Source organism: Lithobates pipiens, unplaced genomic scaffold (genome assembly GCF_037356315.1).
Source record: "Lithobates pipiens isolate NorthernLeopardFrog02 unplaced genomic scaffold, aLitPip1_a1.2 Scaffold_30, whole genome shotgun sequence".
Lineage (NCBI taxonomy): Eukaryota > Metazoa > Chordata > Amphibia > Anura > Ranidae > Lithobates > Lithobates pipiens.
Genome location: NW_027507791.1, coordinates 90,176,900 through 90,193,748, shown reverse-complemented (window position 1 = coordinate 90,193,748; position 16,849 = coordinate 90,176,900). Strand labels below are relative to the sequence as shown.

The 16,849-nt window shown below is 42.1% G+C and overlaps 1 protein-coding gene across 8 annotated transcripts in view; it reads right to left on the bottom strand.

Annotated features, from left to right (window-relative positions):
- Positions 1-16,849, bottom strand: part of DPF3 (double PHD fingers 3) — a 717,329-nt gene that overhangs the window by 52,251 nt on the left and 648,229 nt on the right. For 3 of the 8 annotated variants that reach the window (XM_077464591.1, XM_077464592.1, XM_077464597.1), the window contains one exon: positions 16,124-16,252. In XM_077464591.1, the coding sequence (XP_077320717.1) occupies positions 16,124-16,252 (129 nt within the window). Of the gene's footprint in view, positions 1-173; positions 1,960-16,123; positions 16,253-16,849 lie in introns of those variants that run through there. The other 5 variants (XM_077464593.1, XM_077464594.1, XR_013264877.1 and 2 more) reach the window with 4 other exon arrangements.

Below are 16,849 nucleotides of genomic sequence, written 5' to 3'. Positions count from 1 at the left end.
GTACAGGTATGTCACCTGGCCTGCAGCTGTAACCTGCTCATAGCAAAACTACTGTGGGCAGGTGGGAAGTGGTTAATGCTAACATGTAACTTTTTTCCAGAATGTCAATTTCTATAATTTATGTAATGGTTGACCTTGTTCATGCTTTGAGGGTCACAAACGACATTACAATACAGTAGTCTCAATCTGTTTATTATTCATGAATAAACACAGACATTTCACAGTAAAAGTATTATGGCATAATGAAGGCTACTGTACTTATGTTGACTGTAGGTAAGGTATTATGAGGAACCAGTAAAAGCTATAGATTATTTTTCGTTCTGTTTTAAAAAATAAGGGTTTTTCATATCTCACATTTAGCAATAGACACAATTTGCTCCATTTACCATCATGCCTAAAATGTAGCACTCCCTAGTGCACATTCGCAACCATATTAATTCAAAACTTTGGTTACTGTAATGCAAACTAGACAATTCTTATTTCATGCACTTTGATAAATAAGATCTCACTGTGAACTATATTGGGGAGAACTGGGCTAGCCAACTGTCATGGTTAAACCTGTAACTTTGTATCAGAAAGAATAGTCAACTCTTTTATATAATCAGTTAGTTGGGATACAATACGGATCTCTTTCTATATCTGATTGTTTGTCATTGTATACAAGTTTTCTTCTTTTTACCCTGGGGTTCTACTGACCATTTGCTTCTTTTCTTAGTGGGTATCAGCAGGTGATGGGAAAAGGGTGTAAGTTGCTAATATGACCTGTTCTGTAGATTCCAATATGTATTGGTGTGAAAGGAGAATAGAAACATACTTATGTGTAATTAGCAGCTTTGTAGTTTATCTGCAGACAGTCTTAAAAGTCATTAACATAAATTAGTTTTAATCCCTTATTTATTTTTATTTTTTTTTCCCACTTTGAAAACATGATTTATAAATAGACTTAATGAAACTGAAATGGCTCCTCAAGTTATGGAGCAGTTTGATGAGAATGAAACGTGCTGGTAGCGTACCTTAACTTATCCTGCTGCAGTTCAGCCTCATTTCAGCTCAGCAGGTTTGACGATAGTTTGGTCTCATTTTCGTTGCCCTGTGGACCATTAACGGGTACTGCTTTGGTATCTTCTAGTAGGTGGTATTAAATAAGAAGACAAAAAGTGCCTTTTAGACATCAGGGAGTCCTTTCAGCCACAAAAAATAAATAGCATATATAAACCATTGAAGAAGGAAAAGCAAGACTGAGGTATTTATCCAATTTGCTCTTTTATTCTTTGTTCTCTACCTAAAGACCTTCTGACCTTATGCAGAAGATCTGGTGGAGGTAAGTAAGGAGAAACTTGCTCCTTGTACACAGAAGTGTTCTCTTTAAAGTCAGGAGGCTGGTTCCACACAATGGGTGCAAAATCTAGTTGTAGAAACCACCATTGATCACAAGTCTTCTCTCAGTGAGGTAATTAGGGTCACAGACAGAATTTAAGTAGACTTCCAGTGTTTTGCTGCCTTCTATTTTTTGTTGTAACATGTAGGTACCAGTATTCTGGAAATTCAGTTGTCAATCAAAAGTGGCCCTTAAGCCAGCTGAGTGTTGCTAATACTGGAAATTCTTCTTATTGCAAAGTAGGGAAAAAATTGAAAGCCACAGTTTTCATTTTAAACAAGCTTGGAAAAAAAAAAACATCCAGTTGTGCTTTGTAAATGCAGAAGAAATACCGGGAGTAGGGCAAAATTAAATGACAAAAATTAACAGGGATGGAAGGAGATGGGTTGATCCAGATAACTTTCTTTAGCAGTCTCCCCGGTCCACAGCAGTAGGGGAGTTTTTGGCTTGGACAGAGGAAGGCTCCTCCCAGTCATCCTCGTCAAAGCCATGAAATGTAGAAGTGTCGCTTTCTGATGTGGAACCGAATAAGTCCTCTGCGTTGTTCATCTCCTCCTTCCTGCCTTCTCTTCCCAAATGAGCTGACATGTATGATGAATATATCAGCACAAAGGTTAAGTAACATACATTCAAATATCAATGCATATTAACTAGCACAGCCACACCAAGACAAAATCAAATGCAAAAAAAAGGCATTCATATTCAAATGTTAAAGTGAATCAACCATCTATACAGATTGGCAGCAAAAGGGTTATTCAATTAAATTTACTTTGAAAGAACAGCAAGCACACTACTTTAGGTATTTTGATTGTAAACTGCTCATGGACAATTAAGTTACCATTGGATCTTCCAAAATTGAAGTATTTCCTTAACTATAAGCAAACATTTCTAAAATAGTGAACAAAAGACACTATCCAGCCTATGTATTTGCATCAGCTTAACCGCAAATGGTAACCAAACACACCAAAGCTTAGTGGCATACATACAGCAATAGTCTTGTTGAAAATTGCCCATTGTTATAGATGCATGGCTGTTGTACAAGTAGTAATATATTGCAAAAATGTCAAACTCAGACATTCCATATACTGTAGCATTTACATTAGTATAAACTGTGTGCCAACTCTTTGCAAGCTCTATTGGTTGCATTCATTCCAGTTCAATTTATTTAGAGCGATTTTACCAAAACAAAAAACCTTTGCGAAATAAGGTTATGTGGATTCCACTGTTTTTGCACATACATTTTGTCTCTATTTTGGTCAAAAATTTCACCCGCTTTTCTGAACTGATAGTTTTAATGCATATATCACAGAACTAGGTTTTCCATATTAATTTTGGAATATGTAAATGTATTGCTATAAACTGCCATTTATGGGTATGGAAGAAAGAATGCGTTCTAGATCATTATTCCTCTTGCATAATGAATTACACTGGGCCTTCCCCTGTCAGACTCAAACTATTTGCACATTCATTCTGCATTACCATATTTTACTTAGATATTATTTTTTCACAGATGGCTGTATTTTTATTTTTTGTCCATTCATAATTTATGCTTCAGTTGCTTCAGAGATACTATTTGACCACTATAATAGGATTACAGTAGGACTGCAAAAAAAAAAAAGAAAAAAGTTCTATAGGATCCAGTTTAGGCTGATACAATGGATATTTTAATATGTCAGGGATATATGCTCAGTTGTTTACAGTTGGTCATTTGAGGGGATTTCATTATTCGATTGTAGAAATGTTTTGTGTAAACAAATGTACAAAAAGATGTTGCCAAAATAGATGCAGAAAATGATACCTAAATTATCAAATGATATGCTTTAGTTAACATATTGGCAATGCATTATTAAACAATACATATGAGGTGTGATTTAATTTCCAGAATGCCCACAATGTAGCACTATGGTGGTGAGTCACACAGCCATGCATACTTCAGTGTGTTCTGACATGTTCTAACTTGCACTGGGCAGGGTCACAGATGACCCAGTTTTTACAGAGTAGTAGAAGAAAGAACACGTGTGTGCATTGCACTGTTGGTGGAAAATGAGTAATAGGAATCTAGAGCAGTGGATTAACATCAAATTTTGGAAGAAAATTGGCGAGTGAAACTATAGCTTATGGCGAGCATTCCATGACGAAATAAAGTGTTTTTGAATGGCATAAGTGGTTAACCGATATACATCGGCAGAATGGCATGGGTGGGCAAATGGGCGTATCTGTATGTCCCTCCCTCCCTGTGGGTGGAGGGAGCGATCGCGCCCCCCCGTGCATGTGGTGGTCGGATTCATTAGAGAACCGATCAATCCTCAGGTCCCGGCCAATGATTTATGGCCTGGATCTGCTAATCGGTCCTAACAAATTAAACCATTCCCCTGCCTGTGTAACAGTAAACACAGACAGGGGACGTGATGTCTAACCGTGAGTTACACAACATTACACTAACACCAGTGCACATAGGTATACTTGTCACCCCCCGATCGCCCCTCCAGTTAATCCCTTCACTCCCTGTCACTGTGTCACCAATTGCAGTTTTCAGATTTTTCACTGATCACTGCATTGGTGTCATTTGTGACTGTAATAAGTCTTAGGGCAGTTAGTAGGTCCAGGTAGGGTACCCCCCTAATAAAGGTTTAACCCCTTAATTGTCCCCATTAACCCTTTCACCTCCTGTCGCGTGTGTCACTAATAGATCTTTTTTCTAATCGCCGTATTTGTGTCACGGGTGACACTAGTTAGCCAGTTAGTTGATTCGTTTCACAGTCCGGTTTCTATAGCGTCAGGTACCCTCATATATTACCTGATCTAGGTTTTAACCCCCAGATTGCCCCCTATTTAACCATTTCACCGCCTGTCACCATTGATTACCGTATTAGTGTTACAGGTGATGCTGATTAGTTTGTTTTTTATAGCGTCAGGGCACCCGCCATATATCACTCAATAAAGGTTTAACCCCCTGATCGCCTGGCGGGCGACATCGGTTTTAGCATCAGTCAGGGTCTGCGTTGCCCCAGGCAGCGCCACATTAGTAAAAAGGACAAAAAGAACAGTGCCCTCTAAGTGCAGTGTGCAGGTATTTAATGTAGGTTAAAAATGTATTACAATACACTCACAAAGGTGTAGAGGAAATAGGCATGTAACATGGTTCATCCGCTCCGACTGTCAAATGAAGAGGAGGGTCAAAACAGTTATGGATGTGTGTTTGCGATCCTATCTTTCCTCCAGCCACACTGCTGGTGTATAGGGCTTTCAGATGGTGGGGACAGCATTCAGCGGGGTGCACAGATGGTCTTGGCTCCAGTCACTCCCGGGTCAGATCAGTGGGCGTTGCTTCGCGTTCGGGACATGCGTCCCGAAAGTTAGTGTGTTCCCTGAGGAAGGGACACGCATGTCCCGAACAAGAAACACCACCTGCTGACTCAACCTGGAAGTGACTGGAGCCATGACCGTCTGTAGCGTGCTGAATGCTGTCTCCGCCATCCGGAAGCCCTGTACACCAGCAGTGTGGCTGGAGGAAAGACAGGAAGGATCGTGGACCCACATCCATAACAACTGTTTTGGCCCTCCTCTTCACTTGACAGTTGGAGCGGATGAACCATGTTACATGCCTATTTCCTCTACATCTTTGTGAGTGTATTTTGATAAATTTTTAATCTACATTAAATACCTGCATACTGCACTTAGAGGACGCTGTTCTTTTTTGTCCTTTTTGCATTTTAGAGTTTTTTTCTGCCTTCTAAACTCCGGAACTGGCAGCCCCCCATGGACAGTTATTTGTTTTTCCATACATGGATTATTTTCCCAATAAGTTCTGTTTTATATGCAATACGATCCACTCCCCTACCCATACCAGTTTTTATGCATTGTCATATCCAGAGTGATCTGTATTACTCTATTGTTTTTATAGCGCCAGATTAGTGCCAGTAGCGCTAATACCCACACACACCATACACCTCCCTTAGTAGTATAGTGTCTGAACTGATCGATATCTTTGATCTGATCAGAACTATATTAGCATCCCCAATAGTTAAGGGTTCCCAAAAACACAGCGTTAGCGGAATCGGCCCAGAAACCTGCTAGCACCTGCATTTAGCCCCTCCGTCCAGCCCATCCAAGTGCAGCATCAATCAATAACTGTCACTTACAAAAACACAACACACATAACTGCAGTGTTCGCAGAGTCAGGCCTGATCCCTGCGAACACTAATGCCCCATACACACGATCAGACATTACGACTACAAAATCAGTTGGGTTTTTTCCAACGGATTATTGGCCAAACTTGCATACACACGGTCGCACAAAGTTGTCGTAATATCCGATCGTTCAGAACGAGGCGACGTACAAAACGTACGATGGGACTACGTAGAGGCCAGTAGCTTTCTCCTCCAAATTATTTCTGAGCATGCGTTGCACTTTGTGCGTCGGAATTCTTTACACGCGATCGGAAAAAGTCAGATCAGATTTTTTTTGTCTGAAAATTTTAGATCCAGCTCTCTCACTTTTTCCGGCGGAAATTCAGACGGAAAAAGTCCGATAGAGCCCACACACGATCAGATTTTCCGACAACATAATCTAATCGGAGTTTTTCCGTCGGAATTTCCGACCGTGTGTATGGGGCATAACAGTTTTTTTTGGTAGTGTTTGAATTAGTCGCTGACAGTTTTCCTGCAAGTCTCACTAGTGTACCAGTAAATTTAGAGACCAAAATGTCAAATCGAAGGTACACTAGTGAAGAGGCCTACACATTTCTGAGCATGACAGATGGTGAAGAGGAAGTCGCCCATCTGTCAGATTCAGTCTCAGAATACAATCCTGCAGACAGCGGCAGCACCCTGAAAGATAGCTCTGACTAAGGCATTGGGGTCCCTGTCATGGTCAGGCGTACCCGACCCCCATTGTTCTACTGTTGTTGAGGTACAAGAACCACAGGGCTCTCATATTGAGCAGAGAGCCAGTACTAGTGCCGCACATCTTTCTGGTGAACTGGCAAGCACCAGCGGCCTAGTACACCCTGGTCATAGTCAAACCAGCACTGCAGTATCACGTGCTGATGTGGCGAGTCCCATAAGTGCAGTTCAAGCTGGTGAGGTGGCTAGCACAACTAGTGTCCCACAGTCACCAACAAGACAAAGACAGGCCCATAGTGCCCTTCCTGCTGCATTTGCCAATCCTAATTGGGAGACCGCCACTTCTGCAGCACCCTTAATTCCCACATGCACTGGCCAACCCAGAATTCAGGTGGAAACAGTTGATTTTACAATACTTGATTTTTTTATTCACTGTTTTTCACAGAAGATCTCTAGATCTATTGTAGACCAAGGCAATTTGTATGCTGGTCAATTCATCGCCGCTAATCCCCATTTGACCCTTGCCAGAGAATGGAAACCTATTATGGTTTACGAATTTAAGACCTTTCTGGGCCTACCCCGCCTCATGAGCATAACTGAAGAGAGTCATATTAGTCCACTGACCCAATTCACCATATGCCCGATTTCTCTGCCTCCATGGCCAGGACACGATACGAGGAGATCTTGTGGTTCATGCACTTCAATGAGTTCATGCACTTCAATGATAATGAACTTTGTCGTCCTCGCGGTGACCCTGGATACGATCGGCTCTACAAAATTCAGCCCCTCGTAAACCACTTAAACCAACAGCTTGCAGCATTGTTTACTCTTGATCAAGTTGTCTGCATTGATGAGTGCCTGATTAATTTTATGACCGCTTGTCTTTCAAACAGTATCTTCCCAGCAAGCGTGACAGATGTACAAGCTCTGTGACAGGGCCACAGGCTATACATATAGTTTTATGGCTTACGAGGGAAGAGATGGTTACGTAGAGCAAGAGAACTGGCCAGACTACATAGGGAGGGATGATAAGAATGTTTTCGTTCTGTCCTCCCTTCACGTAGACACGACGGTCCAAATTCCTACGGTGACTGGTGTTGTGGAAAAACCCCTCTGTGTCCATGAATATAACCTTAATATGGGAGGGGTGGACCTCAGTGACCAGTTGTTGGCGCCCATTAGGCCTGACGCTGGTACAAAAAAGTGTCTGTATGCTTGGCTCTGCTGAATGCTTATGTGCTATACAAAGCTTCAGGACGAACTGGATCCCGTTTATTAAATTCTAGAAAGAGATCATCACAGCCCTTCTGTTTCCAGACGGTACTGTGGCCCAACTTCCCAATCCAAATGCAATAAGCCGGCCGCATGAGAGGCATTTTTTGTATGTCCTCCCTGGTACCGCCTACCCAACAAGTTGTGTCTGTAGAAGGATAGAGGAAGAGTAGAGTAGAATATAGACGTGACACCCACTATTATTGTCCCTCCTGTTCTGACCATCCTGGTCTTTGCATTGGTGAATGTTTTGAACGCTACCACACACTAGTGGAGTATTTGCCTAGGGTACAGCACTGCCAGACTAGGACACACTTTTTATATTATTTTCTCTCTCTCTATCACTATTGTTTTGCTCTCTTTTACTGTATTCTACAATGCAATGTTTTATTGTTACTATGTTTTATCATGTTTGCTTTTCAGGTATGTAATTCTTATACTGTACTGTTTACTGTGTTTTATTGTTGACCATTTTTTTGGTTTTCAGGTACGCCATTCAGCTGCAGCACTTATTTATTTATCTTGACAGCAACAGTGTTTGCTCCCACGATATGTAAATCAGCGACTCCATCGCTGTAGAAGGTGATGCCGAAGCATGGGGGAAGGGGTGGAGGGGCGATTTGCCCCTAAAGTTAGGGGTGGTTTGCCCCCATGCTTTGGCATATTTTTTTTAGGCACAGATTGCATTAAAAAATTTTTTATTGTATTTGATTTGCAGGTATGGCATGCTTTACTGTTATACTGTAATGTTACTTTGTTTTACTGTTAACCATCATTTGCTTAGCAGGTATGCCAATGCTGCAGCACTGATTTATTTATCTTGACCGCAACAGCGTTTGCTCCCACGTTGCATAAATCAGTGACTTCAGCACTGTAGGAGGTGATTTCACCACCACAGTTAACAAGGACTTTTAGTGGTTAGATCAGAATGATGCCTGCAGGTTTAAGTATCATTCTTTTCAGCCAGTGGTCGGCTCTCATGTAAAAGCAAGCCTAGCGGCTAATTAGCTTCTAGACTGCTTTTACAAACAGTGAGAGGGAACCTTCCCCCCCCCCCCACCGTCTGTCATGGTTTTCTTTGGCTCTCCTGTCCCAACAGGGAACCCGAGAATGCAGCTGGTGGTTCCGCCAGCTGACCATAGAGCTGATCAGAGACCAGAATGGCTCCAATCATCTCTTTGGCCTAAGAAACTGGAAGCTATGAGCATTTCATGACTTAGGTTTCACCGGATATAAACAGCGGCGTTGGGAAATTGACAAAGCATTTTATCACACCGATCTTGGTGTGGTCGGATGCATTGAGGACAGAGGAGAGATCTAGGGTCTAATATTAAGACCCCAATTCTTAAAAAAAAAAAAAAAAAAAGCACTTGTCAATACATATTGCTATCATAGGGGATATTTTACATTCCCTGTGATAAGAATAAAAAAAATAACCCCTGTCCCCCTGTGCACACGTGCAAAGCGAACGCAAGCGTTGGTCTGGAGTCATATGTAAACAGCAATTGCACCATGCATGTAAGTTATCACCACGAAGGTCAGATTGAGGGCAGTAATTTTAGCAGTAGACCTCCTCTGTAAAGCTAAAGTGGTAATCTGTAAAGGCTTTTCAAAAATGTACATAGTTTGTCGCCTCTGCACGTTTGTGCGCAATTTTAAAGTATGACGTGTTTGGTATCCATGCACTCGGCATAAGATCATCATTTTTATTGCAAACATTTGGGCAATATATCGTGTTTTAGTGCATTAAAATTAAAAATGTGTGTTTCTCCCCCCCCCCCCCCCAAAAAAAAATGCGTTAAAAAAATTGCTGCGCAAATACTGTGTGAAAAACAAATGCAGCACCCACCATTTAACCTGTAGGGCATTTGCTTTAAAAAATATAATGTAGAAAGGGCTTTGTCTTCAAGTGGATAAAGGAGTGGGTGATATGTGATATAAGCTTCTAAATGTTGTGCATAAAATGCCAGGACATCAAATTACCTATTTTTGTAAAGTAGATACCCCAAGCTATTTGCTGATAGGCATGTTGAGTCCATAGAATATTTTATATTTTGCCACAAGTTTCGGGAAAATTGCACTTTTATTTATTTTTTTTGCACAAAGTTGTCACTAAATGATATATTGTTCAAACATGGCATGGTTATATGTGGAATTACATCCCAAAATACATTCTGCTGCTTCTCCTGAGTATGGGGATACCACGTGTGTGAGACTTTTTGGGAGCCTACCCGCATACAGGACCTCGAAAACCATGCACGGCCTTCAGGCTTTCTAAAGGCGTAAAATGGGGATTTCACTAACTCACTACCTATGACAGTTTTGGAGGCCCTGTAATGTCCAGATATCACCCCCCCCCAAATACCCCATTTTGGAAAGTAGACACCCCAAGGTATTTGCTAAGAGGCATGGTGAGTATTTTGCAGATCTAATTTATTTTTGAAAATTAAGAAAAAGAAAAAAATTTTTTTTTCTTTTTTCAATTTTCAAAACTTTGTGACAAAAATAAATATCTGCAAAATACTCAACATGCCTCTCAGCAAATAGCTTGGGGTGTCTACTTTCCAAAATGGGGTCATTTGGGGAGGTTGTGCTATCTGGGAATTTCATGACCTCTGAAACTGTGATAGGCAGTGAGGAGTGAAATAAAAAATGTACGCCCTTAGCCTGAAGGTGGTGATTGATTTTTGAGGTCCTGTACGCAGTTATACTGCCAAAAAGTCCCACACATGTGTTATCCCCAAACTTAGGAGAAGCAGCAGAATGTATTTTGGGGTGTCATTCCACATATAACCATGCCATGTTTGAACAATATATCATTTAGTGACAACTTTGTGTTAAAAAAAATAATTTAATTTTCCCGAAACTTGTGGCAAAATATAAAATATTCCATGCCTCTCAGCAAATAGCTTGAAGTGTCTTCTTTAGAAAATGGGGTAATTTGGGGGGGTGTTGGTTTGTGTCATCTTGTAATTTCATGGCATATTCTATGGACTCAACATGCCTGCCTCTCCTTAAATAGCTTGGGGTGTCTACTTTCCAAAATGGGGTCATTTGGGGGGGTTTGTGTTATGTTGACATTTTATGGCCTTCGAAACTGTGATAGGTAGTGAGGAGTGAAATCAAAAATTTACACCCTTAGAAATCCTGAAGGCAGTGCTTGGTTTTGGGGTCCTGTACGCAGCTAGGCTCCCAAAAAGTCTTGCACATGTGCACATGAGGTACCCCATACTCAGGAGAAGCAGCAGGATGTATTTTGGGGTGTAATTCCACATATAACCATGGCACGTGTGAGCAATATATCATTTAGTGACAACTTTGTGTATTTTATTTATTTTATTTTTATTTATTTTTTTTGTCATTTTTCAATCACTTGTGACAAAAAAAAAATTCAATGGGCTCAGCATGCCTCTCAGCAATTTACTTGGGGTGTCTACTTTCCAAAATGGGGTCATGGGGGGGGGGTGGGGGGATTTGTACTGCCCTGCCCTAGCACCTCAATAAATATAAACTAAAAGCTGTGTAAATTCCAGAAAATGTACCATAGTTTGTAGACGCTATAACTTTTGCGCAAACCAATAAATATATGCTTATTGACTTTTTTTTTTAACCAAAACATGTGACTAAAATTGAGTTTATTGATTTTTTATTTTTTTTTTATAACAAAAAGTAGAAAATATATATTTTTTTCAAAATGTTCGGCCTTTTTCCGTTTATATCGCAACAAATAAAAATCGCAGAGGCAATCAAATACCATCAAAAGCTCTATTTGTGGGAAAAAAAGGATGCAAATTTTGTTTGGGTACACGATTGCATGACCTTGAAATTACCAGTTAACCACTTGCCGACCGCCTAACGCCGATGTACGTCGGCAGAATGGCACGGGCAGGCATAAGCACGTACATGTACGTGATTTGCCTCCCGCGGGTCGGGGGCCCGATCGGGCCCCCGCCCGGTGCCTGCGGCGGTCGGTTTTCGTTCGGGAGCGATCCCGGACGAGGGGACGGCCATTCATTCATGGCCACCCCCTCGCGATCGCTCCCGACGAATAGAAATCCCCGGTGACATCACTTCCTCTCCTGTAATGTAAACACAGGAGAGGAAGTGATGTATTCTCTCCTCCGTGTCGGTATTTTTCGTTCCGACACGGAGGAGAGCGGATCAGTGAGTTGCACCAACACATCCCACACACAGTAGAACATGCCAGGCACACTCACACCCCCCCTTTACCCCCCGATCACCCCCCCAATTACCCCTGCCCCCCAGTCACAGTGACACCAATGTCATTTTTTTTTTTTTTTTTTTTTTTTTTGCATTGGTGTCATTTGTGACTGTAATAACTGTTAGGGCAGTTAGAGTTAGCCCCCTTTAGTTCTAATGTACCCCCCTAACCCCCCCAATAAAGGTTTAACCCCGTGATCACCCCCCGTCGCCAGTGTCACTAAGGCTGGGTTCACATTGCAGCGGTTTATGAGAACGAATGTGATTCGCACCGCACTGCAGTGCAAATCACATCCGATCTCTGTGCGATTCGAGTTCAGCCATTCGCCGCACCCGCCGCACCCGCCACACCCGCCGCACCCGCCGCAAATTCGCACGGGACCCTTTTTTTGGCCCGCAGCAGAATCGGATCGCATGGGTGTTCACACCATGCGATCCGAGTTTGCAGATCGCACTGCGATATGCGAACTGATCTGGGGGTGTCAGTAACATTTCACTGACACTCCCAGCAGTTCGCATAGGGCAGTGTGAACTGCCGCCGGGAGGCATGCGATGCGGGAACCCGCCGCGGATTCGCGGCGTTTCCGCATCGCTCCAGTGTGAACCCAGCCTAATAAGCGATCATTTTTCTGATCGCCGTATTAGTGTCCCAGGTGACGCTAGTTAGGCAGGTAGGTATTTAGGTTCGCCGCAGCTTTTTATAGCGCCAGGGACCCCCATATACTACCGCATAAAGCCCCCTGATTGCCCCCTAGTTAACCCTTTCACCAGTGATCACCATATAACTGTTACAGGTGACGCTGGTTGGTTAGTTATTTTTTTATAGTTTCAGGGCACCCGCCATTTATTACCTAATAAAGGTTTAACCCCCTGATCACCCGGCGGGTGTCATTTGTGACTAATAACTGTTAGGGCAGTTAGGGTTAGCCCCCTTTAGTTCTAAGGTACCCCCCTAACCCCCCCAATAAAGGTTTAACCCCGTGATCACCCCCCGTCGCCAGTGTCACTAAGGCTGGGTTCAGATTGCAGCGGTTTGAGAACGGATGTGATTCGCACTGCAGTGCAAATCACATCCGATCTCTGTGCGATTCGAGTTCAGCCATTCGCCGCACCCGCCACACCCGCCGCACCCGCCGCAAATTCGCACGGGACCCTTTTTTTGGCCCGCAGCAGAATCGGATCGCATGGGTGTTCACACCATGCGATCCGAGTTTGCAGATCGCACTGCGATATGCGAACTGATCTGGGGGTGTCAGTAACATTTCACTGACACTCCCAGCAGTTCGCATAGGGCAGTGTGAACTGCCGCCGGGAGGCATGCGATGCGGGAACCCGCCGCGCATTCGTGGCGTTCCCGCATCGCTCCAGTGTGAACCCAGCCTAATAAGCGATCGTTTTTCTGATCGCTGTATTAGTGTCACAGGTGACGCTAGTTAGGCAAGTAGGTATTTAGGTTCGCCGCAGCTTTTTATAGCGCCAGGGACCCCCATATACTACCGCATAAAGCCCCCTGATTGCCCCCTAGTTAACCCTTTCACCAGTGATCACCATATAACTGTTACAGGTGACGCTGGTTGGTTAGTTATTTTTTTATAGTTTCAGGGCACCCGCCATTTATTACCTAGTCTCACTAGTGTACCCCTAAATTTAGGGGTGTCTACTTTCCAAAATGGGGTCATTTGGGGGGGGTTTGTGCCATCTTGGCATTTTATGGCCTTCAAAACTGTAACGCCCTTAGAAAGCCTGAAGGCGGTGCTTGGTTTTCGGGGCCCCGTACGCGGCTAGGCTCCCAAAAAGTCCCACATATGTGGTATCCCCGTACTCAGGAGAAGCAGCAGAATTTATTTTGGGGTGTCATTTCACATATGCCCATGGCATGCGTGAGCAATATATCATTTAGTGACAACTTTGTGAAAAAAAAAAAAAAAAAAAAAAAGTTTGTAATTTTCCCGCAACTTGTGGCAAAATATAAAATATTCCATGGACTCAACATGCCTCTCAGCAAATAGCTTGGGGTGTCTACTTTCTAAAATGGGGTCATTTGTGGGGGTTTTGTGCCATCTTGGCATTTTATGGCCTTCAAAACTGTAATAGGTAGTGAGGAGTGAAGTCAAATATTTACGCCCTTAGAAAGCCTGAAGGCGGTGCTTGGTTTTCGGGGCCCCGTACGCGGCTAGGCTCCCAAAAAGTCCCACATATGTGGTATCCCCGTACTCAGGAGAAGCAGCAGAATTTATTTTGGGGTGTCATTTCACATATGCCCATGGCATGTGTGAGCAATATATCATTTAGTGACAACTTTGTGAAAAAAAAAAAAAAAAAAAAAAAGTTTGTAATTTTCCCGCAACTTGTGGCAAAATATAAAATATTCCATGAACTCAACATGCCTCTCAGCAAATAGCTTGGGGTGTCTACTTTCTAAAATGGGGTCATTTGTGGGGGTTTTGTGCCATCTTGGCATTTTATGGCCTTCAAAACTGTAATAGGTAGTGAGAAGTGAACTCAAAAATTTACGCCCTTAGAAAGCCTGAAGGCGGTGCTTGGTTTTCGGGGCCCCGTACGCGGCTAGGCTCCCAAAAAGTCCCACATATGTGGTATCCCCGTACTCAGGAGAAGCAGCAGAATTTATTTTGGGGTGTCATTTCACATACGCCCATAGCATGTGTGAGCAATATATCATTTAGTGACAACTTTGTGTAAAAAAAAAAAAAAAATTTTTTTTTTGTCATTATTCAATCGCTTGAGGCAAAAAAATAAAATATTCAATGGGCTCAACATGCCTCTTATCAATTTCCTTAGGGGGTCTACTTTCCAAAATGGGGTCATTTGGGGGGGTTTTGTACTGCCCTGCCATTTTAGCACCTCAAGAAATGAGATAGGCAGTCGTAAACTAAAAGCTGCGTAAATTCCAGAAAACGTACCTTAGTTTGTAGATGTGACAACTTTTGCGCAAACCAATAAATATACAATTATTGACTTTTTTTTTACCAAAGACATGTGGCTGAATACATTTTGGCCTAAATGTATGACTAAAATTGAGTTTATTGGATTTTTCTAATAACAAAAAGTAGAAAATATCATTTTTTTTCAAAATTTGCGGTCTTTTTACGTTTATATCGCAAAAAATAAAAATCGCAGAGGCAATCAAATACCATCAAAAGAAAGCTCTATTTGTGGGAAGAAAAGGACGCAAATTTTGTTTGGGTACAACATTGCATGACCGCGCAATTACCAGTTAAAGCAGCGCAGTGCCAAAGTGTAAAAAGACCTCTGGTCATTTACCAGCAAAATGGTCCGGTCTGAAAGTGGTTAAAGCAGCACAGTGCCAAATTGTAAAAAGTGCTATGGTCATTGAGCAGCCAAATTCTCCGGGGCTGAAGTGGTTAAGGAAAGACGGGAAGATGTCCATGATGATGTAAGAAGTGGGCAGCCAAAAATGCAAAGCACAGATGCAAATGTGGACAGAGTTCATGGAACATGGTACAACTATCACCCAACATTGTTACTTGTTAATTCTGAAAAGTTATGGAAATAGGTTTGGAGGAAAAGACCGTAACTCTGGCCTGATAATTGTATTCTCCACCACAACAATGCTCCTGCACATGATGCGTTAAGTGTTTGCGAGTTTCTGTCCCAGAAATCATTTCTGAAACTTGAACCACAACCTTCTACCCCTGATTTAGCAGCCTGTTTGTAACTTCTGGCCGCTTCCAAAATTAAAAAAGGATGAAGATGTGATGACATTCCGGACATTCAGCAAGTCATGACAATGATACTGCGCAACTTTCTGGAAAAAGAATTCCAGGATTGTTTCTGGCACTGTCATCTAGAAAAGTGAATTGCTTCATGAAGGAACTACTTTGAAGGTGAGAACGGCCAGTAGTGTATAAGTAAGCAAACATTTTTTTATTTTTGCAGTCCATTCTGGGAATTTAAATTGTCACACCTCATACATTGTAAAATTATTTTTCATTTTTTTTTTGATGGGGGGAGTTGGTAAATAAGGTCATGCAAATTTCAGTTAACATCGCGGCTCTGTATGGACATGCACATAAAAAAGTTAGAAAGGCTTCTTTTATTTGGAAAAAGAGCCTCCCTTGTGTATGTTGTGTTTTTTTTCAGTGGTTATTGGTCCATATTATTGGATGTTACTAATCAGATTAAATATAAACACTAACCTAACATGAGGGAAAAAAATCTATTTTAGCTTTGGTCCTCTGGGAACCCTAGGTTTGCAGGTCTCTGTAATATTTGCTTTTCATCTCTAAAGACCTAAAGCAGCCTTGGCAAACAACTTTTGAGTTCTTTTGAACATTTAATGCATTCACTTGTCTTTAAGTGCAGGCACAATTCCATGCATTGCAAATCTTTTGGAAGAGACTCGGAGCAGAAAGAGGAATGACCTACCAGAGCGTCCACAGTCAGCACAGGATACAAGCTCTTCAGGTTGTCCGCTCTTCTTGTTCATGGTTGAGTCTCCGAGGCAGAAGTCACAGTAGTTGTTTGAAAGTATAGCACCATCTGATCCTTTCCGAGCTAGAAAAAGTACATTTATGTTGAATCTGTTTTATTAAGTTTCAAGCATTTTTAAACATTGAATAACCAAAGGCAAGATATATCATATTTCCGTTGAATGAACAAGTGTACATTAGGATTGAAAGGACATTAAAAGAACATGCATCACATAAGTGTAGTCATGTTGATATCATCAAAGAGTATAGAAATAAACCAAGTAATGGTAACTCAAGTAACCAGTAGACCACTTTAAACAATGGTGTAGAAAACAGAGAGTGTGGGGAATCTACCGGTAAGATTACAATAATCTCAAAAAGGTAAAGGAGGAGTAGAAAGGGCAGAGAAGCATAGAAAGAGAGAGAAAAATATAAAAAAAAAGGGGGGGGGTATAAGAGAGAAAGGGAAGTGGGGGAAAAGGTATATCAAGCTACTTATGAGGGGGCCCAGGGGACTAGTAGGAGCTGTATCCGCTAAGAAAGGGTGAAAATCAGAAGAGAACTGGAAGTGTAACCAAACGGTCCACATAATAGTGTGGGTCTCACTTTTATCAGCATCCCACACTAACATCCTTTCAAAATGTTCAATCCTATCCACTTCGCAGGCCCAGTCCGCTAGAGA